This window comes from Vulpes vulpes, chromosome 2, assembly GCF_048418805.1.
Source record: "Vulpes vulpes isolate BD-2025 chromosome 2, VulVul3, whole genome shotgun sequence".
In the NCBI taxonomy this organism is placed as follows: domain Eukaryota; kingdom Metazoa; phylum Chordata; class Mammalia; order Carnivora; family Canidae; genus Vulpes; species Vulpes vulpes.
In genome coordinates, this window is record NC_132781.1 from 148,302,517 (window position 1) to 148,328,235 (window position 25,719).

General features: G+C 40.9%; 2 protein-coding genes and 1 pseudogene across 15 annotated transcripts in view; 1 reads left to right on the top strand and 2 right to left on the bottom strand.

Annotated features, from left to right (window-relative positions):
- The window catches only part of RBBP4 (RB binding protein 4, chromatin remodeling factor), a 22,290-nt gene extending 2,890 nt beyond the window's left edge, over positions 1-19,400 (bottom strand). Inside the window, exons 1-11 of one of the 2 annotated variants that reach the window (XM_026014371.2) lie at positions 18,996-19,400; positions 18,258-18,405; positions 13,437-13,582; positions 5,704-5,877; positions 5,229-5,344; positions 4,951-5,111; positions 4,728-4,854; positions 4,502-4,579; positions 2,877-2,953; positions 2,713-2,770; positions 2,510-2,620 (exon numbers count right to left, since the gene is read on the bottom strand). In XM_026014371.2, coding sequence (XP_025870156.1) covers positions 2,510-2,620; positions 2,713-2,770; positions 2,877-2,953; positions 4,502-4,579; positions 4,728-4,854; positions 4,951-5,111; positions 5,229-5,344; positions 5,704-5,877; positions 13,437-13,582; positions 18,258-18,405; positions 18,996-19,011 — 1,212 coding nt within the window. In that variant the 5' untranslated portion in view covers positions 19,012-19,400. Of the gene's footprint in view, positions 1-2,509; positions 2,621-2,712; positions 2,771-2,876; positions 2,954-4,501; positions 4,580-4,727; positions 4,855-4,950; positions 5,112-5,228; positions 5,345-5,703; positions 5,878-13,436; positions 13,583-18,257; positions 18,406-18,579; positions 18,909-18,995 lie in introns of those variants that run through there. The other variant, XM_026014372.2, reaches the window with a different exon arrangement.
- LOC112931850 (U4 spliceosomal RNA) lies at positions 17,321-17,404 on the bottom strand (annotated as a pseudogene).
- Positions 19,401-19,659: 259 nt separating the features above from the next.
- The window catches only part of ZBTB8OS (zinc finger and BTB domain containing 8 opposite strand), an 87,167-nt gene continuing 81,107 nt past the window's right edge, over positions 19,660-25,719 (top strand). For 12 of the 13 annotated variants that reach the window (XM_072750379.1, XM_072750375.1, XM_072750376.1 and 9 more), the window contains exon 1: positions 19,665-19,895. In XM_072750379.1, coding sequence (XP_072606480.1) covers positions 19,763-19,895 — 133 coding nt within the window. In that variant the 5' untranslated portion in view covers positions 19,665-19,762. Of the gene's footprint in view, positions 19,896-25,719 lie in introns of all 13 variants that reach the window. The other variant, XM_026014377.2, reaches the window with a different exon arrangement.

Genomic DNA, 25,719 nt, shown 5'->3' on the forward strand with positions numbered 1-25,719 from the left:
TAACTTTTGGGGCACCTGCGTAGCTCAATTGGTTAAAAGACTGCCTTTGGCTCAGGATATGATCTCAGGATCCTGGGATTGAGGCCCATCTGAGGGCACTGGTCTCCCTGCTCAGTGGGGAGCCCACTTCTCTTTCTCCCTTTGCCCCCCAACCCACACATGTGTGCATAAATAAAATCTTAAAACATGTTTAAAGAGCTCTTAACTTTTTATATTAATTATCTATGCGTATATTACAAGGAAAAAGGTGAGGTAGATTTTCTGTTTATACGTGTAATACGTACTTATTATTACAAATCATAATAGTGAAAGGTATAAAGAAATCCAAAGGGCAGCCTGGGTGGCTCAGCGGTTTAGCGCTGCCTTCAGCCCAGAGCATGATACTGGAGATCCAGGATTGAGTCCCATGTCAGGTTCCCTGCATGGAGCCTGCTTCTCCTTCTGCCTGTGTCTCTGCCTCTCTCTCTGTGTATCTCATGAATAAATAAATAAAATCTTAAAAAAAAAAAAAAAGAAAAGAAATCCAAAAAGTCCCTAAATATACCAATCTTATGGCAAAGAGCCTCCTAAATAATTACATATAATATGGCAAAGAGCCTCCTAAATAATTACATATAATTAAATTCAAGACTAGCTATAATAATATGAGGGATTATAAAATGCTATTTATTGTCCTACGATCTGCTTTTTTCCCTACTTCATGTCATGAATATCTTATGAAAACGAAGCATATTTCTTTTGGATATATAACATTTCAAAATATGGATATACTATGTAACTTGTTAATCTCATAAGCCACAAAAACTCATTTTTTTTCCTTTCCGTTTCTTTTTCTTTTTTTTCTTCTTCAAGATTTATTTGTTTGTTTAATTAATTAATTAATTAATTAATTAATGACACACAGAGAGAGGCAGAGACACAGGCAGAGGGAGAAGCAGGCTCCATGCAGGGAGCCTGATGCGGGACTTGATCCCAGGACTCCAGGACCATGCTCCAGGCAAAAGGCAGCACTAAACCGGTGAGCCACTCAGGGATCCCCTTTCTTTTCATTTCTTTAACTTTGATTAATAGTGCTATTCTTCAAAAGAGTTCTGATTATTTAAAGTATTTTTCCTTACACTGAACCAAAAATTTTCCCCTGGAGCTTATTCCTGCCTCTACATCTACTTTAAAACACCAAAAGCTTTTTTTCCAAATCTTTTCATTGATCAGGCTACGATCATTCAAAAGTTATGCAATTAAAAAATTGTGGTAAAAATATATAAAAATTTGCCATCTTAATCATTTTTAAGTGTTCAGTTCAGTGGCATTCACCTTGTCTGCAACTGTCACCACTATTCATCTCCAGAAGGCCAATGTTTCTTATATTGCTATATATTAGACAATTTAATAAAGATATCTTCATCAAATTCCAAGCATTCAGGAAATTCAAAAATGGGTAATCAATTCCTAATTGGGGTAAAAGGGGCAGGAGTATTTTGGGAATCTAGTAACATTTCATGGAGAAATGGCAGTATGTGATTCTGTGCTATTGTGGTAGAAACTGTGCTAGGGGGATGCCTGGGTGGTTGAGCGTTTTGCCTTTGGCCCAGGGTATGATCTCGGAGTCCCGGGATCAAGCCCCACATCGGGCTTCCTGCCTGGAGCCTTCTTCTGTGCATCTCTGCCTCTCTCTCTCTGTGGGTCTCTCATGAATAAATAAATAAAATCTTTTTTTTTTAAAAAAAGAAACAGTGCCAGGCATGTTCACAAACCACATCAAAGGAATGATCATTCCCAAAGATTCAGCAGCTAGCAAAGCAGGGAAAGCAGGAGGCCAGCAAGGAGGCTACTGCAATAGTCTAGCAAGTAGTAATGAGAACATGACCAAAAAATCAGGGTGTGGAGTAGAAATAGGAAAGTGGGGTATGTAAGTGGTTTATCTGTAAGGTGAGTACAGATACAAGAAACAATGCAGACAATGTAAAATCTGTTAAGTAAACTAGACTTAGAGGTGAATAAATAATGAAGAACTTGGGCAGCCCCGGTGGCGTAGCGGTTTGGCGCCGCCTGCAGCCTGGGGTGTGATCCTGGGGACCTGGGATCAAGTCCCACATCGGGCTCCCTGCATGGAGCCTGCTTCTCCCTCTGCCTCTCTCTCTGTCTCTATGAATAAATAAATAAAATCTTTAGAAAAAAAATTAATGAAGGAACTCTTGAATTTTCAAGTTGGATGCGCTGGGGGAGGGGGCGAGACACTACACTGGAGCCATATAGGAAACAGGAAAATCGGGAGAAAAGGGGAATGAGGAGGAGAGAAGTGTGGTTTCCTTAAGTCTGAGATAAGCAATGCGATAAGCAGCTAAAAGCAATGAGCAGGCACTTGAAAATGATAATGTGCAGCAAATGCTAAAATCATACTTAGGAGTAAACTAACCAGAGATGCCAGCTGTATTTGTAAAGTTGATAAATATGAAGTGATACTACATCTCATTTATTTAACGTCCCCCAAATAAATGACACCACTTACCATTTGCCACACTTGCATGATATTATCTTCTGATACAGAACAAATCACCCAAGGTTCATTGGGATTCCAGGAGAAATCAGATATCTTGGCAGTGTGACCACCGTGAATAAACTGGAAGAGAAAGGAAAATAAGACATGAAAAGCAGGTAGATGGCAATAAATTACAGATTATTTCAATACTACTCAACGTGCAAATAACATACCAACAATTCTGGTGGCCCATCTTCTGCATCTTCTGGGGATTGTTCCTCTCCGATTTTACTAGCACAAAAAGATTTTTAAAGTTAAAAATAGATTTATCCTGAGTAACTAATTTGGAAAAGCATAAATAAAAATACTACACAAAGAGTAACAATACAAGACTTACCTTAAGTCCCAGACGTTCAGTCTGCGATCAGTACCACTGGAAGCCAAAATAGTCTCATTGTGAGGAGACCACTGAACCTATAGGAAGAATGAAGAAAATAGAAAAGTTGTTATTTAGAAAATTGAGGGGAAAATAGCTAAATTTTATTTAATAATTTAAAAAAATTTGTAAATAAGAGAAAAGAATTCAAGGTATTTTAGACTTTTTTTTTTTTTTAAAGATTTTATTTATTCATGAGAGAGACAGAGAGAAAGGCAGAGACACAGGCAGAGGGAGAAGTAGGCTCCATGCAGGGAGCCCGATGCAGGATTCAATTCTGGGACTACTGCAGGATCAGGCCCTTTGCCAAAGGCAGGAGCTAAACTGCTAAGCTACCCAGGGATCCCTATTTTAGGCATTATAATTAAAACTGACAGCTAGGGGTGGCGCCTCACTGGCTCAGTTGGTGGAGCATGCAAGTCTTTGATTTTGGGATTGTAAATTCAAGCCCCAGTTTTGGTGTTGAGATTACTTAAAAAAAAAAAAAAAAAAAAAAACATTAAAATACAACACCACCACAAAACCCCTTGACAGCTAGATAAGATGATTTCTTGTATGAAGTTAACCTATCATCATATATATATATTAAAAAAATTTTTTTTAAAGATTTTATTTATTTATCCATGGGAGACACACACACACACAGAGAGAGAGAGAGATAGAGAGAGAGAGAGATAGAGAGAGAGAGGCAGAGACACAGGCAGATGGAGAAGCAGGCTCCATGCAGGGAGCCCGACGTGGGACTCGATCCTGGGTCTCAAGGATCAGGCCCTGGACTGAAGGTGGCGCTAAATCGCTGAGCCATCCAAGGATCCCTATTTTTGGAAGATCTGGTCTTAATCTAGTTTTACAAATACTGGATTCTGGCCAAATGTAATCCAATTCTGACCTTAGAACTAAAGTACAAAACATATACAGTATCTATTCTTTCAAGTACTTACGAACCCAGTATTATATATAAAACTTAAGTGACAGGAGTATGGCTCACCTAGAGCTGAATTCAGAGGTCATCCTCATACACCAAAATGAACTTTGATCACCCTGAAGTTCTTAACACTTAATCTTCTATTATGGTGAATCTGAATGGGCCTCTCCTTGCTATAAATCTGTAAGCTCTCTGATAGCAAAGTATATATCTATATATCATATTCTTCACAGTGTCCTGGCAATAAGCATTGAATATAGTGCCACATTTCTTGAATTGAGTCAGAGAGCTTTTTGCATGTTAAGAAAGGAGCTTAAACTGATGAGGCAGAAAACACAGAACTAGTACTTTAGGCTTCAACTGCAAAATCAATAGACATAGCAAGTTCTGGAAATGAGGGAAGAGACAAGTATCAAGAACTAGAATAAAATTATCCAAGCACTGATTTTCTTAATACCTCAAGAGTATAAGGGGCCAATGACCAGTTTGAGGAAGTACAGAAATAACAATCCCAATACCTACAGAAATGAACACAGCTATGTAGAAGATTTCCATTACTGATAATAATGGGATAAAACATTAGTGTGCCTAGTCACAGATCCAGGTTTTCCTTTATAATAAGTAGATAGATAAATAAATGTTTGTAGCATTAGTTTCTTACCTGGAATATTTCATCCTTATGTGATTCAAAGGAATGCAACTTAAGTTTCAGATTTCTTAGATCCCACAAGGCAACAGTCTATATACAAAAAGAAAAAAAAAAAAAAAAAGCAATAACAATCAGTAATTTTTTATGAGACAAAAACCTGTAACTGAAAGATCTGTGCATTTAAAGGAAGCAAGAAAAATTCACCCTTTGTTTTTTCCTTAAAATAAATCAAACTGACCTTGTCGGCTGATCCTGTGGCAAGAATGAACTCACTATAAGGATTGAAAGATAGGCAGTTCACTTCAGCAGTGTGAGCATCAACTGAGTGACTTGGTTTGGAAGTATTGTTTGAACGAGTATCCCAGCTTTAAAAAAAAGGAAAAATAGGAGAAAAGCTTGAAATTGGTAACAATATAAAACTTAGACAACATGGAAAAAATTAGAACATGGTTTCTACTCACATCATAAGTTTCTGATCATCAGCAACTGACCCAAACAGAGACTCATGAAGCAGATGCCAGGAAACATCTTCTACTACTGCTGTATGCCCTGTAAAGATGGTCTTCGCATCCACAACTTTTCCTTCCTTTGGAACAGCACTGATGTCCCAGAGGCAGATGGTCTTAAATGTAAAATTAACTATTATATAAATGGAAGATTCTCACTTCCCCACATACCCCAGAAAAGAAACCAACTGATAACCAGCCCAGATTTGCTTCAAAATGGGAAGGATACCCACGTGGTCATCTGAAGCACTAAGTAAGTGCCCACTGAGATTTGGGTTCCAAGAAAGTCCATAGCCTTCCTTCTGATGTCCACGGAGACGCAAGTCTGGGTTGCACTCTCCAGAAGGGTCTGCAAAGTAACAGACATATAAAAACTATCCAGCGTCCACTGCCTCTTTGGGTCTACAAAGCATAACGGAATTTTGATGAAGTAGTCTAAAGCTCTTCATATTTATAGCAACACAGACCTATTATGATCAAATATATAGTACTTAAAACACACCATATCATTCTGTTCTGTGTAAAAAAAAAAAAAGCATTTTGGTTTTAACATAGATACAAAGAACAGAGGAAGGATACCCACACATTCCAGTATATATCACAAGATGTTAAAATATACAAATAACAAGCAATTAAACTCAGATTGAGCAGAGGGATGTATTCCCAGAGCGACTCATTATCTGTATTTGAACTGAAGAGGGCAGGTACCTGGTTTGGAAGGATGTTTTGTATAGTCAAAAACAAGAACATCACTGGATGGAGTCTTTGTTGCAATGATGCAAGGGTTCTGGGGCATATAACGTGCCCGGTTCACTTCTCCTTCATGGTTGATTTTGATTTCTATTTCAATTTTTCCACTAACTGAGCCAAAACCTCCAAATTCTGTAGATAAGAAATTGTAAATGAGGACAAAGTAAGAGCTACGCTGTCACTTAAATTATGACACAAGCAAGGCTTTTTATCAGCAAACTAGAATACTGAAGTAATTTATACATGTGTTAGTAGTATAAAGTGTTTTCATATCTCTTATTTCATTTGATTTTTACCACAACCCTACATAGTAGGGAAAGGAACACAGGCAACATCCCCAAAAATTTTGCCAAGAAAAAAAATTTGTGGAGTACCTACATTAATTTGTTCCCAGTGATAGGACTATGGCTGAACGTAACGTGAATTCTCATTTTTTTCTGATTCCTAGACTCTTTCAGCCATACCAATTCTAGATAATTATATAAACAATAAATCTTATTCTACTATCTAAGAATAAGGAACACTATCAATTCCACTTCAAAAAAAGATTCTCAATAAGCAGTTTTCAGATTTTTTAAAGAAAATTTATTTATTTATTCATGAGAGACACACAGAGAGAGGCAGAGACATAGGCAGAGAGAGAAGCAGGCTCCCGGCAGGGAGCCCCATGTGGGACTTGATCCCTGGACCCTGGGATCACGCCCTGAGCCAAAGGCAGACCCTCAACCACTGAGCCACCCAGGCATCAGACTCCTCACTAAGCCCAACACAGGGCCCCATAGGGCCCAATCCCAAGACCCCTGAGGATTAGGACCTGAGCCAAAACCAAGATTTGGATGCTCAACCCTCTATGTCACTCACATGCCCCCTAAGTTACTGCTTTAATGAATTTTAAAGTATACAGTGTGCCAGGTACTAAAGAGAACCCTTTACACCATTTATTTGAAGCTGAGGTTTGGAATAACCTTCCTGAAATAACATCACACTATCGTCTATTCCCTCTACCATTTATCTTAGTACAGTGAGGAAAAACAGAGCCACAACAGGTAGTTCCATTTTCCTTAACCTCCCACTTATACATGCCAACCATAATCCTTAGTTGAAATAAACCAGGCAGGCAAGGACTAGATAAAAACATTTATTCACATTTGACTACTGTATGCACTTAATTCTCCCAAGTACCATTATAAAATGTGTAACAATATAATTTGTGATTATGTAAATCTTGGCAAAGCAACATATAAACAAAGGTGGTTAATGATTAGTCGAATAATTACAGAAGGCAGCATGATAAGATGTAAGAGTTGGACTTTGCCCTGATTGCCACTTATTAGAATTTTGTGATTTGGGGAAGGTCTTCAATTTCGGAGTCTCAAATATCTTTCTCTATTAAGGAAAGTTGGGACAGAAACTTGTAAATGAAAATGCTATCAACAGCACTGTTATACAAATGTTACACTTCGAAGGACAAAAATCTTTTAAAAAAGCAAGGACATAGATGGGTAATATGGCTGGCAGATTAGGCAACTTTCAATTTCCAAGTAACTTTTAAAAGTTGAAATGCAAATGTTTCATACAGGCTAAATATCTAAAAATAAAAACTCAAAATAGACTCTAAAGGAGAAAAAAAACCATTAAACAAATTTCCCCCAGAACTCTAGACTACAATCATCTACAATGTAAAAAAAATAAGACATAAGATACGTGATTGCAAGGAACTTTCAGTCCAAACACAGAGAGATAAAATATAACTACAGATGACCATGACAAAAAAGCCTGATAGCCCAGTAACAAGGGAAGAGCAACAGCTGGCACTGAGCCCACAGAGCAAGGGTATTAATTACATAATGTGCGGTATCTTGGTATTGGATACACACTAAGCAGAGGGTCTCCCTAACTGCAGTTCAAATACAGTAATAAAAAAAAAAAAGAAAAAAAAAGAAAAAAAAAAAAAAAACAAATACAGTAATAAGTCAGTTTAGAGGATTCACAATGGAGTTTTATTGAAAATGAAGATTTATCTATTTAAAAAATAATTAGGGGTTCCCAAGTTGAAGTTGATCTACAAAAAGCCAAATCTGAAATAGGAAAAACTGAGGTATTGGGGTGCCTGGGTATTGGCTCAGTTGGTTGTGCATCTGCCTTAGGCTAAGGTTATGATCTCAGGGTCATGGTATTGAACCCAGCAGAGTCCCACGTGGGCCCTGCAGCGGCCCTCTACTGGGCCCCTCGCCCAGCACGGAGTCTGCTTCTCCCTCTCTCTCTGCCCCTCCTCCCTGCTTATACTCACTCTCAAGTACATAAAATCTTAAAAAAAAAAAAAAAAAAAAAAAAAAAAGAGGTATCAATGCACAATAAATTAATTAAATGACTATCAAGGTCCTGTTGTATTCCTATTTTGTTTGCTTCTCTCCTTATGAAAGTATTAAGAAAACTTGGGGGGGCTTGAGCTATAATGCATTCAAAGTACCTAGCTTGACAAATTTTTACAAATGTATATATACATCAGGGGGACGCCTGGGTGGCTTAGCGGTTGAGCATCTGCCTTCAGTTCAGGGTGTGATCACAGGATCCGGGATCCAGTCCCACATTGGGCTCCCTTCAAGGAGCCTGCTTCTCCCTCTGCCTATGTGTCTGCCCCTCTCTCTGTCTCGCTCATGAATAAATAAATCTTTAAAACAAACGTATACACCAGGAAAACCAACACCCAGATCAAAATATAGAACATCTCCACTTTCTCAGAAGGTACTATCATGTCCCTCCCAACCAATACCTGCCTGCCACCAAAACTAGGTAACAGCGCTGATTTTTTTTTCTTTAAAAGATTTTAATTTATTTGAGAGAAAGAGCAAGATAGCACAAGTGGGGTGAGGAGCAGAGGGAGAAGCAGACTCCCTGTTGAGCAGGGAGCCCAATGTGGGACTCGATCTCGGAACTCTGGGATCATGACTGACTGATCCACCCAGGTGCCCCCAGCATTGATTTAAAAAAAAAATAAAAATTTTTTTTTTAAAAGATTTTATTTATTCATGAGAGACACAGAGAGAGAGGCAGAGACCTAGGCAGAGGGAGGAGCAGGCTCTACACAGGAAGCCCAATATGGGACTCTATCCCAGGACTCCAGGATTACGCCCTGAGCCAAAAGCAGATGCTTAACCACTGAGCCACCCAGGCATCCCACCAGCATTGATTTCTATCTCAAGGCCACTCTATGAGCCATAAACACCTTTTTACTAAAAAGAGTAAGCTCTAACAACAAATACTCAATTATCTCATGATTTAATAGGTTTATTTTATACAATTCAGACAAAAGACTGAAGAGCTTTAAAAAAATAGTCTCCAGATAAATTGCTAAAAATAAACTTGATATTCAAAGATCTCAGTAACAGAGTCATAAGTAAAATGTTACACCTAATCTATTTCACAAGGACTTAAAATTGACTATAGCCAGGCTGACCCTAATATAAACACACAAATTCTTTTTAATGTCAAAACAGGACAAAGTCAGTTTTTAGTTTTCACTTGGAAAGTTCAATAATCTTTTGAAGCTGCCATCAATTACCAAAAACCAAATGGAGTCAAGCAGATGGTAACTAATTACCTAGTTCAAATTAGAGTCCAGGACATTTTGAGAGCAAGACAAACTAGCAAGCAATCTAACAACCACCCCAGAGACATTAGGCTGTTATCTACTTCTTTCATTGTTAAGACCATTCAGAAGAGATTAAGGCACCAACTCTATCCAAAGATCTGAAGATGATGGGTGGGGGGAAGAGGAAGGGAAGTGAGTAAAAGGAAGAGAAAGAGAGAAATGGGAGATAAGCTGTATAACCTCAGGGCAAATTAAGAAACTACTGAATATCAGTTTCCCTATGAGAATTAAATTGGGTGATAGTGGTACAAATCATGCATTATTACTGGCATTTTAATTGTTCCTCTATAACTAGGCATTAAGGGGGATAAAGCAAAAATTGGTTAGATGCTGTTCAAAAAATTCAATCACCACAAAAAAAGGAGCATATATGTTAGGAAACACCACTCCCATCAACCAGGAAAGAAAACAATTTGCCAACAAGTGATACTTTTTTTTTTTTAAAGTAGGCTCCATGCCCAGCATGGAACCCAACATAGAGCTTGAACTCAACAACTCTGACATCAAGACCTGAGCTGAGGGCAGCCTGGGTGGCTCAGCCATTTAGCGCTGCCTTCAGCCCAGGGCCTGATCCTGTAGATCCAGGATTGAGTCCCATGTCAGGCTTCCTGCATGGAGCCTGCTTCTCCCTCTGCCTGTGTCTCTTCCTCTCTGTTTCTCATGAATAAATAAAATCTTAAAAAAAAAAAAAAAAAAAAAAAAAAAGACCTGAGCTGACATCAAGAGTCCTGCTTAAGCTAAATGGACTAAGCCACTCAGGCACCCCCAGCAAACAGTGCTTTACTTTTTTATTTTAAAGATCTATTTATGATATATATATAGAGAGAGAGAGAGAAAGAGAGAGGCAGAGACACAGGAGGAGGGAGAAGCAGGCTCCATGCCAGGAGCCCGACGTGGGACTCGATCCCGGGTCTCCAGGATCGCGCCCTGGGCCAAAGGCAGGCGCCAAACCGCTGAGCCACCCAGGGATCCCCGCAAACAGTGTTTTAAAACAATTGCTAACCACTTGTAGGACTGGGAATTTTTTCTGGAGGGCAACTTAGCAGTATTAATTTTACCTGAAAATGTCTTGCCCTTTGATCAGCATCCAACTTGGAGAAAATTATTCTAGAACAAAACTATGCAAGACAAATGATACAAGAACTGTTATTCTTTTCTTTTTCTTTTTTTTTTTTTTAAAGATTTTACTTATTCGGGCAGCCCCAGTGGCTCAGCAGTTTAGCGCCTTATGCCCGGGGTGGATCTGGGGACCTGGGATCGAGTCCAACGTCAGGCTCCCTGCATGAAGCCTGCTTCTCCCTCTGCCTGTGTCTCTGCCTCTCTCTATGTCTCTCATGAATAAATAAATAAAAATGTTAAAAAAAAAATTTACTTATTCATGAGAGACACAGAGAGAGGCAGAGACATAGGCAGAGGGAGAAGCTGGTTCCCTGTGGGAAACCCGATGCGGGACTTGATCTCAGGCCCTCGGGATCACAACCCGAGCCAAAGGCAGAAGCTCAACTACTGAGCCATCTAGGTGCCCCAAGAACTGTTTTTCAAGACAGAAAATTCGAAACCACTTAAATGTCAAAGAAGGGATGGTTAATTTTGACATAGTATACAACCATCAAAAGGAGACACATCTTAACATAAAAAGATGTCCAAAATTTATCAGGCCAGAAAAGCACTTCAATGCTATATCCCCAGTACCAAGAAAAAAAGCCTGGCGTACAATAAGTACTCAATATATATGTTGAATGAGTAAGCCAAAAAATGGTATAGATAGATAAGTCATTCAGAAAACAATTTAACAGCGATATACATATATGGAAAGAGAGAGAGAGAGAATAGGCTTATGGCAGTGGCAGGGGGCCACAGTTTTCTTTTTTTTTTTTTTAAGATTTTTATTTTTTTGAGAGATAGCAAGAAAAACCATGGTTAGGAGGTAGGGAGGTAAGAGAGAAAAGCAGGCTCCCCACTGAGCAGGGAGCTGGATGTGGGGCTTGATGCCAGGTCCCTGGGATCACGAACTGAGCCTGACAGATGCTTAATTGACTGAGCCCCTATTTGTTTCAATTAAAAAAAAAAAAAACAAACTTAGGGGATCCCTGGATGGCTCAGTGGTTTAGCACCTGCCTTTGGCCCAGGGCACGATCCTGGAGTCCCGGGATTGAGTCCCGCGTCGGGCTCCCGGCATGGAGCCTGCTTCTCCCTCTGCCTGTGTCTCTGCCTCTCTCTCTCTCTATCATGAATAAATAAATAAAATCTTAAAAACAAACAAACAAAAAAGAACTTATTACCAGAGTATTTGCTTTGTCACTAAATAACCAAAAACCCTATTTATCTTCATTTAATAGAAAGGAAATTGACGCTCAGAGAGGTTAAATGATTTATCCAAAACCACACAGAGTGGCGTAACAGGCTATCAAACCTAAGTCTTTGGATCCTTAAGTTCAGGGTCCATGCCCTACACTAATGCTCACCCAGAGAATAACTTCCCAATAATTTTATCACACATAGTTAGGTGACACAAAATCATGTCTGTGGACCTTTATCTTTAGAACTTACTAAGTACTTTGCATTCTGTATTACCCTAAGGCAAATGGGGAGTGATCAAAAGATTAACTGTATACACAATCCTGGCAAGTAACTGGAGCTCAAAAGAACTTAGATAAAAGAATGGGGGATGCCTGGGTTGCTCAGCAGTTGAGTGTCTGTCTTTGGCTCAGGGTATGATTCCAGGGTCCTGGGACTGAGTCCCACATTGGACTCCCTGCATGGAGCCTGCTTCTCCCTCTGCCTATCTCTCTGTGTCTCTGAACAACAACAAATAGGTAATTCACCCATTTCTACCTCTATTAAGAGAGAAAGAGTTAAATATTTCATCAATAGTTAAGCCCTTAGGTTATCTCCTAAAAATAGGCTATAATTAAATGGCTCATTTAATTTTTATATACATACTATGCACCACATTTAAGTCATTTCTACCACTTCAAAATGGAAAGGGTAATTTAACCCAGTGTTTCTCAATCTTTTTTCTCCCTCTAAAAAACTTTGTAAGACATCATTTCTGACAGTCTTGATGAAATTTTAATACTACAGATATCCTGTGTATACACATTACCTGTGCTTTATACATTTATTTTTTTTTTAAAGATTTTATTTATTCATGAGAGATCAGAGAGAGAGAATCAGAGACACAGGCAGAGGGAGAAGCAGGTTCCATGCAGGGAGCCCAATATGGGACTCGATCCTGGGACTCCCAGGATCACGCGCTGGACCGAAGGCAGACACCAAACCCGTGAACCACCCAGGGATTCCCTGCACTTTATACATTTAAAGACTTTCACATCCTGGGCTGAAGGCAGGCACCAAACCGCTGAGCCACCCAGGGATCCCCACATTTAAAGACTTAAGATTGTTTTCATACATCCCCCTCTCCAAGAACCAATTTTAACCCCCCATAGGGGCAATTATCTCCCATGCTGAGAAAGCATGCATGCATGCACAGCAATAATAAATGGTGGACTTTGGGGGCACCTGGCTGGCTCAGTTGGTAGAGAACATGACTCTTCATCTTGGGGTTGCAAGTTCAAGCCCCATGTTGGGTACACAGATTACTCAGAAATAAAATCTTAAAAATAAACAAAAATAAAGGGGCACCTGGCTGGCTCAGTCAGAAGAGCACATGACTCTTGATCTCAGGGTTGAGTTCAAGCCGTACATTGGGTGTAGAGATTACATAAATAAAACTTAAAAAAAAAAAAAAAAAAAAAAGGAACAAATGGTGGATTTTGTCTTCTTTCAATTCTAGAAACTACCCTCCCCCTCAATTTAGTAGAGGAAGGTTTCTAGAAAAGACATAGAACCAAGTATGCATTAAGTATGTCTTCTGACATCTCAGTTTGCACCCGTATTGCAAACTCAGGTTTTCCAGAGCTCAAAATATTACTAACTTAAACTAATTTATCAAACTTTACGCCCTTTTCAAGTAAATTCAAAGATATGAAAGATACTACCCATACATCATTCCTTCTTTCACTTTTAAGATTCCTACCTCCTTTCTCACTGTCGTAGTGTGAAGCATCAAACTGAGCATCATCGTTAGGGAGCTGCACACTTGCTATCACAAGATGGTTTTGTTCATCCGACGTGTGTGTTCCCAGGACAAGTCGATGAATGCTGAAGTCTTTCCCTTCTGGTCTGTAATAGCAGTATATGATCACTATTCAAATTATTAACACTAAGAGAGACAATGAAGTCAGTGATACACATGTATGGAAAAAGCACTATTACAACCAGGTTTCGAGAAGAAAATCTTATTAGAGGAAAGAAAATAATGTCAGGTAAACTAAACGTTCAAATATTTACTGAGTGCCTAATCAGTGGACAAACTGCACCAAATACTATGAAGTACAAAAATGATTAAGACATGATTCGTGCACTCAAAAAACCGGGGCAATTAGATAGTCATGTCCATAAATAACAAAAATATAAGCCAATAAATACATTAAAGGTACACAAGATGTGAATTTAGATAAGAAAGATTACTTCTGGAATTAAGGAAGCATCCATGAAAGAGGCAGATGTCAAAATGAGATATAAAACCCAGAAGAGACAAGGGCTCTGGAAGAGAATTCCAAGGAAAGGGAATTGAGCAAGGGTAGGCCCACAAAATGTCAGATACCTAAGTACTTTACAACTACGTATCACTTAAAGATGAATATATTTGAGGTTTATGAAAATGAGGCAACCTGCCTAAATAAGATCATATAACTACTAAGACTGACACCTCAATCTGACTTTGGATGTGGGAAAATGAAGTCAGAGAGAAGGCTAGAAAATAGATTCTAGTATACTGAATGCCATCTTAAGGCATTCACAACTCTACTGTAGGGAAAACAAACAAACAATCATGGAAAATTTCTAAGGGATCTAGCACCAACTGAATTACCACAGAAGAATTAACCCAACAGTGTAAAGCAGAGGTTCTTCAAGTGTGGTATCAGGACCGACAGCATTAGCATCATCTAGGAACTTCAGCTAGAAAGGCAAATTAAATTTTCAGATTCATCCCAGACATACTAAATTAGGAACTTGGGATTAGGGGCACAATGATCCATCTTATAATCCCTCCAGCTGATTATGATTCATGTTCAAGTTTAAGAACCTCTGTTCTAGGGGATCCCTGGGTGGCTCAGCGGTTTAGTGCCTGCCTTCGGTCCAGGGTGTGATCCTGGAGTCCCGGGATCGAGTCCCACATCGGGCTCCCTGCATGGAGCCTGCTTCTCCCTCTGCCTGTGTCTCTGCCTCTCTCTCTGTCTCTCATGAATTAAAACAAAACAAAACAAACAAACAAAAAAAACCAAACCTCTGTTCTAGAAAAGATATTACCCAAATAGAATTCATTGGGGTTATCTATGCACTGTCAAGTGGAAAAAAGAGAAAAACTTAGGAAACATCAAACCAAAGTCAAGTATGATAAAGAGAAATAGGAATGATAGGGGAAAGCTAGGGTGGGACCTCTATGCAAAGAATATAATCAGTTTGGAACATGTGATGTTGGGGAAAACAGATACTCCAAAGAAGATACCAGTAGGCAGCTGTAAATTCAGGAAAAGCTCAGAGGTTGGGTCTAGAGATAACCAATAGGAATTCCTCTGTACAGAGGCAATATACATCTATATCCTACATAGAAAAATAGAGGAAAGAGAGCCATCAATATAAAACTGGGAATGCCTGCATTTAGAAGGTTAAACAAAGAACCAGAGGAAATGAGCAAAGAGGGTTATAGAATTGTAATTGTATTTTTTTTAAAAAAAAAGATATGAATACCACTACCGTCACTACCAAGGACAAAAATTTAAACACTTGACATTAGGTATGCTTGTTTCTAAATAATCTTCATCTCAGAAAAAACAAATTAGACAAATGTCTGGGTGGCTCAGTTGGTTAAGCGTCTGCCTTTGGCTCAGGTCATGATCTCAGGGTCCTGGGATGGATCCTCTCCCTGCTAAGCGGGGCGTCCGCTTCTCCCTCTCCCTCTGCCCCTTCCCCCTGTTTGTGCAAATGAAATGAGCTCTCTCTCTCACAAACAAATAAGTAAAAGTCTTTAAAAAAATTAGTATCGTTGGGGCGCCTGGGTGGCTCAGTTGGTTAAGCATCCAACTGGTGATTTCTGCTCAGATCATTACCTCATGGGTCATGGGATTCAGCCTTGCATGGGGCTTCACACTCAACAGGAATCTCCCCCTCAAAATAAAAAAATAAATCTTAATTATGTATAAGGTACAAAAAACAGAAGATAAAGAACAGGAATTTGGACCAATGTCAAACCCTGCAAAAAGGCTTATTTACCTAGTTCCACTAAATGAGAAAACTACTAAGATAGATTTCAACGTTGGCGAATTTAGTCTAATTCACTTTCTAGGTTGAGATCATTACAGCATCATATAGGAAGATTTTTAAAAATACTGGCTCCCAAATGACTAGTAGGTGGCCAATATATTTGGGATCCACTGATCCAGTATGATGTAGCTCATGACCATGGAATCATCATTCAACTATTTTTCATCAAATACGCTGCCATCAGTTTCTTTTTTTAAAAGATTTTATTTATTCATAAGAGACACAGAGAGAGGCAGAGACACAGAGGGAGAAGTAGGCTCCCCTTAGGGAGCCCAATGCAGGACTATCCTGGATCTCGCCCTGAGCCAAAGGCAGACGCTCAACCACTGAGCCACCCAGGCATCCCTGCCACCAGTTTCTTTCTTTCTTTTCTTTTTTTTAAGAGTAATTTTTTTTTGAGGATTTATTTATTTATGATAGACCGGGGGGGGGGGGGGGGGGGGAGGCGCAGAGACACAGGAGGAGGCAGAAGCAGGCTCCATGCTGGGAGCCTGACGTGGGACTTGATCCTGGGACTCCAGGGTCGTGCCCTGGGCCAAAGGCAGGTGCTAAACCGCTGAGCCACCCAGGGATCCCCCCTGCCACCAGTTTCTAAATGATTTGACTATCACTGAGAACTCCTGACAGAAATGACTCCACTTAACCTGAACTCAAATAAAATAAATATATTTTCTTAAAAAAAAAAAGAGAGAGTGCAAGTGAGTGCAAGCCCAAGGGAGTAGAGTGTGTGGGGAGGGGTAGAAGAAGTCTTCTGTACAGAGTGCCAGGCTCGATCTCCTGACCCTGAGACCACCACCTGAGCTGAAACCAAGTCAGCCACTTAACAGACTGCCACCCAGGCTCCTCGAGCTCAAGCAATTCTGATGACCCATAGGTGAACATGGATCATGATAAAGCTTCCAACTCTACTTCTTCATTTTTTAATGCACTGTGAAAGGTAGCAACCTAAGTAATTAGTAAAATTTCTACTACTTGTTGAGCTGAAACATAGCCTAATAACCATATTCTGCAAGATCTTGAACTCAACAGAGATGAATTTCGAAGGAATTTAGTTATTTAGCACACAATATAATTTTTAAATGTTACTCTGAATGAAGCAATTTTATAAAAGAAAACCCATTATTCCAACAGGCAATTTGGTCTTTATAAACCTTTAATTATTTAAATTCACCTTCATCTTTGCATTGTCACTTTCTCCTGGAAGCCTTTCATGATACCCTAAGTTGAGGTGATTTTTCCTTCCCTTGATCATTTTAACTGTGCTACTCTTATGATACTTTTTACTGTAATACAGTACAAAACCCCCATCCATGGTTTCAGTTACCCACAGTCAACCACAATGCCCTCCAGAAGTAGATGATCTCCCTTCTGACTTATCAGGTAAATAAGTAGCTTAATACTTCATCACAATGCCCATGTCATTCATCTCACTTTATTTCATCACACAGGCATTTTCTCAACAATATTACTTGAAGGGTGACTACAGTGAAACATTTTGACAGCAAGAGATCACACTCAGCTTTTATTATGGTATGTTGTTATAACCATTGTTTTATTAGCAATAACCATGCCTCGGATAAACCTCATTGGCTACGATACTGCCCCCTGCACAAAGCTATATAACCATTGTTCTATTAATCTTTTACCGTTTCTAATTTATAAATTAAGCTTTATCACAATTATGTATGTACAGAAACATAACAGAGTTCAGTACCATCCGTGGTTTCAGACACCCCCTGGGAATCTTTGGCCATACTCCCTACAAATAAGGGGGGTGGTAATCTACCATACTATATACCCAAGAAATCAAGGCAGGGAAGGTGTCCATCTAAACTTGTACACCCTAATTTGTAGCACCTAGCAGACTAAACAAATGGAAAGTAAATTAAGTACTATTTTACCTTCTTAGAGATAAGCTTCTCACATTTAAGACCTTCCCTACATATGATTTCTCTCTCACTATGCATAATTCCCTTATATAAAACCCCCAAACCACCCCATCTTCAGTTCTTAGTTCTAAATATCCTAAGTATCTCTGTAAAACCGCTTTTAGCATAGGTTACTGTAATTATTAGTTTACATGGGCCTCAAATACACTTGTGCTCCTTGAAGGCAGGTACCATGTCATATACCTCTTTATATTAACCAGCTACTACCTACAATTCAAATATTTTGCTGAAAGAACTGAAATCATAGCCTTTTTTGAAAACTGACACACTTTACGTTATTTTCCAACTGTAATTATAACAGGCTATTCAATTCGTTATCAGGAAAAGAAAACAAGTTTTCTATCAGGTACATTGCAAAACTATTTTTACATTTTGTATTATTTATTGGCCTAGGAAAAAACATCACCCATAGGTTATCACTACGTGCCCTCTTCGGGTGACTGGGGGAAGACAGGGAAATATCAACGTGAGAAATCAACGCTAAGGAGGACACAAGATAACGTTCAAGAGATTCACATCACCTGGTTACATCTGGAAGCCACTGTGCAGTTAGGCTAGGCCACTCCAGAGCATGGGTCATCACCAAATCGTAAAGAAAAGGGGTGTTCTTTTTCCATATTTTGTACTCTTCGTTGATCACACGTTCCTCTACTGCGTCATCAAAGGCTGCTAAAAAGTTAAAAAACAAATTAAGTTAGCGAACACAAATGGAAACCGAGCCAACGCTTCCAAAGCTACCGGCACTGCTTATTAAGTCAGGATTCTGAAATGGAGCAGATATGTCTAAATGTCCCCGTGGCGGAGCGACCTGCACCCCTCTCCACCTCGCGGGCCCGCAATTACTCTCGGGCTAGCGGGGCGCGTCACTCCCGTTAGCTGTTCGGGCGCCGGCGCCGGGCCTCGGGAGCACGCTCGCGTTCCCGCTGAATCGACGGAACCCGCGCGGAGGCCCGCGCACCGGCCCCCGGGGTAGGGAACAGCGCACGCAGAACGCGAGAGGCGGGCAGGCCGACAGCGAGCGCGGGGAGGGCCCAAACACCCGCCGGGGCCCCCCCACCAGCTCCACACCGCGGCCACCGGCCTCCGTGTCGGAGGAACTGGCGCGCCGTTAGCCCGCCCCGCGGGGCGATTTCTCCTCACGCCTTCGATGGTGGGGACAGCACTCAAGAGTCGGGCTTGCCTTCACTGCTAGGCCCTGTCGAGGCCGCGGCGCCAGCCCGGCACCCCCCGCCCTCCCGGGGCGGCCCCGGCACCCTTACCTTCCTTGTCGGCCATGGCGGGCAGGCGAGCCGGGGGGATCCCGGGGTCGAGCGCTGCGGGAGGGGCGGGGAGGCTACAAGCGCTCGCTCTGCGCGCGCGGCCTCTATTGTTTCCTGCTGCCCCTGCGTGAGGGCCGACTCGCGCACCTTCGCGCCAACACCGGCCAATCGCAGCGCCCCGAACGGCGGGGTGGGCGGGGAAGCCGCGTTTGCAGCCTATCCAGACGCGCAGAGTCGCTTTCTGCGGTGCCGAGGTGCGCGCCCCTCCCCTGCCCCGACACGGCCGGGAGCCGACTTCCTACGATTGCGCGCGCGCGGACCCGGTGGGAGTGCGCGCGTCGGGTCACGTGAGAGGTTTAGTCCGCACTCTCCAGGGGGCAGCCATTTTCTTAAAAGCTGTTCAGCTCCCGACACTTTAAAAGTACTCAGACGAGAAATCTAGGGTGGCTTCGGGTGTAGTTATCGACTCTGGGAGTGAGGTAAAAAGAAAAGGCTTCTCACCACCCAGACAAGCGGGTATTTAGTTCTAAAGTGTCTCCCTCCTCCCATGTCCTCCAGTGTATATATTTCCTTTGTTCTTAGAACGGATGAAGAAACGCAGAAATAGGGCCGAAGCCTATTAAAGATGTGCTTCCGGCAGCGAGTCCTAGGACAGAAGTGTTAACGATATAGTCTATCTGCGAGAATGGGGTCCTGGTCCTTTAAGGGCGCGTGCCAAGGGGCGGAGTCCAGAGCGGAAGTTGTAAATCAGGGCTGAAGTCCAGCTAATGAAGGGCGGAAGTAGAGTGTCCAGTGCGGCAATTATGGCGCAGGAAGAGGAAGATATTCGAGATTACAATTTGACTGAAGAGCAGAAGGCGATCAAGGCCAAGTATCCTCCAGCCATTCGGAAGTACGAGTGTGAGTAGATGGCTCACTTCTCTCATGCCCTTTCGCCTTGCCCAGGTCTTCCGGTCTCGCCTTCCGCTTTGCCCCTGAGGTGCTTCAAGGCATGATTTTATTTCACCCTGTGTTGTAGGACCTTGTCCCGGGAGTGCTGAAGGGAACAGCCACCTGGCCTGAGAGTCAGAAAACTGGGCTGCCACTTTTATAGCTTCTTGAATTCTTTCTACATTTACCTAGTCCCATTACCTCGTGGGAATTTTACCAGTGTCTTCATTCTAAAGATAAACGTATTTTCAAGCATTTGCCGGGTGGTCGCCCGTATGTGTTTCCCAACAGTGGGGTGGTTAGAGTATCATTAGGTTAGAGGACTTAGCTGAGTAGGGGACATGTAATTTGGTGTTTTACCTGGATCGGGCTTTTAGTAAAAAGACCTGGTTTGGGGATGCCTGGGTGGCTCAGCGGTTGGGCGTCTGCCTTCAACTCTGGGCGTGATCCCGGGATTCGGGATTAAGCCCCGCCTCCGGCTCCTGCGAGGAGTCGCTTCTCGCTCTGTGTGTCTCGTGAATAAATAAATAAAATCTTAAAAAAAAAAAAAAAAAAGACCTGGTTTTGCCATGAACAGCTTCATAACTTGTGGCAAATTATATAATCTCTCATGGCACCATAGTTCCTTCATCTGGGGAGTAAATGAGATGATAGTAAACACGAAAGTATAGTACATAATCTGATCTTCTATTTAAACATTTAGCTATCATCCCTAAAGATTGCTATGGTTTGCGGAGCACAAATCTGACTTCTATTTTTCTACTTTAAAATCTTATTAATTTTCCATTGTTATCCGTAGTTTATTTACTATGGGATACTAGGTTTTTCTCATAAAAGCAAATTTTTAAAAAGATTTTATTTGGGACAAAGAGCACGTGGATGGGGAGAAGAGAATAGGGGAGGGGTAGATGGAGAGGGAGAAGCAGACTCCCCACTGAGCAGGAAGTCCTACGCAGGCATGAGAGGACCCCTAGATCTTGACTTGAGCCAAAGGCAGATGCCCCTTAACAACAATTTTTAAAAATTATTTTTATTTTTTAAATTTTTAAAAAGATTTATTTATTTATGATAGAGAGAGAGAGAGAGAGAGAGAGGCAGAGATACAGGAGGAGGGAGAAGCAGGCTCCATGCCGGGAGCCTGACTCGGGACTCGATCCCGGTACTCCAGGATCGCGCCCTGGGCCAAAGGCAGGCGCCAAACCGCTGAGCCACCCAGGGATCTCCTAAAAATTATTTTTAATAAGGCTTGTATCTGATGTATCTGATTTAAAAAGTACAACAGGTATGCAGTGTGAAGTCTTTCAAGCCCTAATCCCCAGCCATTCTAGTCTTACTCTCCAGGTAAATGTCAACAGCCCTTACCATTTTCTCATATATACATGCAAAGATGTTCTAGCCTTTAATTTATTTAACCAATTTACAGTTGATAGACATTTATGTCATTTCTAGTTTTTCCTTATTAGGTATAGCAGCAGTGAATATACTTGTGCATTCATTGTTTTGCACACGTACAGGTGTATCTATAAATTTACAGAAGTTAAATTGCTTTGTCAAAGGATATGTGCATTGTTAATCTTATTTTTTTTTAAAGATTTTATTTATTTATTCATAGAGACACAGAGAGAGAATGAGAGGCAGAGACACAGGCAGAGGAGAAGCAGGCTCCATGCAGAGAGCCTGACTTGGGACTTGATCCAGGGTCTCCAGGATCACGCCCTAGGCTGCAGGCGGTGCTAAACTGCTGTGCCACTGGGGCTGCCCTGCATTGTTAATCTTAGCAGTTATTGCTAAATTGATCTCCAATGAGGTTGTGCCAGTTTATACTCTGACTAGCATTGTATGAATGTACCTCTTTCCACACATTTCTACCTATTTGCTGCATAACCATACTTTTGGGTCTCTTCCTTTTTTTTTTTTTAAGATTTATTTATTTACTTATTTATGATAGACATAGAGAAAGAGAGAGAGGCAGAGACACAGGAGGAGGGAGAAGCAGGCTCCATGCCAGGAGTCCGACATGGAACTCGATCCCGGGACTCCATGATCACGCCCTGGGCCAAAGGCAGGCACTAAACCACTGAACCACCCAGGGATCCCCTTTTGGGTCTCTTCCAATTTAAATATCTTGTCATATTAGTTGCTTTCTTTTTATTATAAGTGAGGTTGAACATATTTCCCTAAGTGTGGAGCTATTTGTATGTCCCCTTCTAGGATGTGTATGTTCATATTCTTAACCCATTTTTCTGTTGGGTTTTTTGTTTTGTTTTGTTTTTTACTTTGTAGAAATTTAGTTTTACATAGTGAAATTTATTAACCCTTTAAAGGCTTCTGGGAATTCATACTTAGGAAGGTGTTGCCCACTCTGATATAAAATAACTCTCCTGTTTTCTTGTAGTACATTTGGAAAAGAAGAGGTTTTTTGCTTTTTTTTTTTTAAGTAAGCTCTACACCCACTGTGGAGCTTGAACCCACCATCCCAAGATCAAGAGTTGCACACTCCACCAACTGAGCCAGCCAGGAGCCCCCCATTAGCCTGACTTTCAACATCATAGATAAGCTTTGCCTGCTTTTGTACATTATATAAATGGAATTATACAGTATGCCTGCATGCCTTCCTCTCCCTTCCTTTTTTTCTTTGTTCTTTCCTCCCTGTAGGCTCCATACCCAGTGTGGGACTGGAACTCATAACCCAGAGATCAAGAGTCGTATGCTCTACTGATTGAGCCAGGCAGGCACCTCTAGCATGTCCTTTGTGTTTGGCTTTTTCTTGCTCCTATTTGTGAGAACTATATTTTTATTGATAGTTTTAGATTGTTCTTATTTCTAATATTTTGTTGACGTTTTAATCTTGAATACATCAGGATTGGAGTAGGGTAGAAATTAAGTATCTGATTTAATTATTTTCCAGATGATTTACTAGATTTTTTTTTTAATTTTTACATTTTTTTTCTTTTTTTTATATTTTTTTTCTTACCAGATGTTCTGACTTCATTTCTTCAGCAGTCTGTCTTTTCCTCTGTGATTGAAATGTGATGCCTTTAATCAAATACAGAATTCCCCTACCTATATTTAGGTCTGTAGCTGGACTTAACCGTTCTGTTCCTTTATTCTACTTCTCTTCTTGTGTACTTTTAATTATTGGGGCTTTATTCTATATTTTAATATCTTGTAGGACATTCTCCCCTCACTACTTGCCTCTTTCCTGCCATTTTTTCCCTTTTTTTTTTTTTGAGAGAGCGAGAGAGTGGGAGTGGGGAGGGGCAGAGGGAGAAAATCTTCAGTAGGCTGCATGCCCAGGGTAGAGCCTGACTTGGAGCTCGATCCCATGTCCTGAAATCATGACCTGAAATCGACAGGGACTACACCACCACCACCACCACCACCACCACTTTTCCTGCCACTCTAGCTTTTTTTTTTCCTGTATGTAGATAAATACCAGCTATATATAAATATATACAAAACTAGGGGGATAGTATGATGACTTCCATGGAGACATCACTGAGCTTCAACCATGAAGAATTTGAGCTTACATAGCATCTTGACAGGAACAGTAATTTTAAAAAAAAATTTTTTATTTATTTATGATAGTCACAGAGAGAGAGAGAGAGAGAGAGGCAGAGACACAGGCAGAGGGAGAAGCAGGCTCCATGCACCGGGAGCCCGATGTGGGATTAGATCCCCGGTCTCCAGGATCGAGCCCTGGGCCAAAGGCAGGCACCAAACCGCTGTGCCACCCAGGGATCCCAGGAACAGTAATTTTGTAGTGAAATGACAAGACAAAGTAAAAGCACTTTGTACTTATAGGGTAGCCAGTTGTGGGAAGATCAATATATGGAGGAACTAATGGAAGATGAGGGTTAGTTAGGAAACTTTATTATGTAAATTCCTCTGGTGCTGACTCCTGGTGGATAAGGGTTTAGAGTTTTCACTGGTGATTAATTTCTGTCCTTCCTGATGGGCAGTCCTTTACAAATTTATGTTTTAGGCATATAGTGGGGAAGATAGGAAGCTTTACTTATATCTTCTCTCATTTGTCTTCAGCTCAAAATAATCTTTATGCGAGAGTGACATATATTTGGCCACTTTTCACCTCCTTTCCTATTTATTTATTTATTTATTTTTAATTAGGCTCCACACTGGGCCCTACATTGGGTGTGGAGAGTACTTAAATAAAAATTAGAAGAAAAAAAACACTACAGATTAAAAAATTACTGTTGGTATTTTTTTCATTCTTATCAATTATGAATTTAAAGAGAATTAAAGCTTTAATATTTATGTTCGTTTTTTTTTCCAGGAATAAGGTATTCAAATCCCACTCGTGTATCCTGAGGTTATTTTTAAATATTTCATTATTTTTTTTTTTTGAGTAATCTTTATGCTCAGTGTGGGGCTCAAGCTCATGACCTTGAGATCAAGAGTTGCATGCTGTACTGAGCCAGCTAGGCACCCCACATCTTTATTGTTTCCGATGTAAGTGTAAAGGATTTTTTTTTTAAGATTTATTTATTTCAGAGAGAGCAAGTAGGGGGTAGGAGCAGAGGGAGAGAGAGAGAGAAACTCAGGCAGACTCCACATCGAGCACCAAGCCTGATGAGCTCAGTCCCATGACCCATGAGAACACAGCCTGAGCCAAAACCAAGAGTAGGATGCTCAATTGATTGTGCCACCCAGGTCCTCAGCAAATAATCTTTTCTTCCATGATATCTCTCTGTCAGCCCTGTTATTGACTATAATTGTGAAAGCTATTGAGCTGTGTAATTTTTTACACTATTTATGAAATTCTTTTTTTTTTTATGAAATTCTCTTATAGTTAGTATAATTTTCAGTAAATATTTTTAGGCAATCATCCCCAAATTTTTTTCCTTGCATACTTTCAATTTTGTATACTCTACTGTATTATCATAATATGTGTGTTATAAAACTGTTTTCTTTCCCTCGGCACCACTATTTTTTTTTTAAGATTTTAGTATTAGCATAGCAGAGGAAAAGGGAGAGTGAGAATCTGGAGAGCATGGCCTGAGCTGAATGAAATCAAGACCCAGATATTGAACCAACTGAGCCATCCAGGTGCGCCCCCTCCGACACCACTTCTAACATCAAATGTGTGGTTTTTCCACATCAAGCAGTTTTCCAGTTCTGTGACACCAAGTAGGTGTCCATCAATTCAGTTCTGACACAGACTCCCTGGAATTAGCACATACCCCACCTGTTAAGAGCTCAGTTCCACAAGACTGCTCCCACTTCAGACACCAGCCCCAAATGGGGCACCCAGGCTACCTATACTTCTGCCTAGCCAGTTGCAGTTTCTGGCGGTCCCACACATCCCTCTCCAGCCCCCCTTGGGCTCAAGTTTAATAATTTGCTAGAACAATTCACAGAACACAGGTAAAAGCTTTATTTAGGTTTATCCATTTATTATAGGGGGATGTAACCAAGGAACAATCAAATGGAGACTGTGCATTGGGCAGGGTATGGGGAGAGGGGCTTTTAGCTTCCGTACCCCCTCTGGACTTGTCATCCTCCTAGCACCTTGATGAGTCCACCAATGAGATGGTCTCCCAAGTCTCTTTAAGAGTCTATAGGTCAGTTTTCTGCTCCACCCTCCACAGGCTGGACACACACCCATGGGTGGTAAGAGGGTGGAGCTAAAAGTTCCCATTCTTTAATCATGTGTTTGATCATGGTGACTGCCCTGTTCTAAGGCTATTGGGGAGCCCTACCCTGAGTAACCTTTAATAGCACAGACTCAAAAAAAAAAAAATAGCAGAGACTCAGTGTGGACAGAAGAGGATAA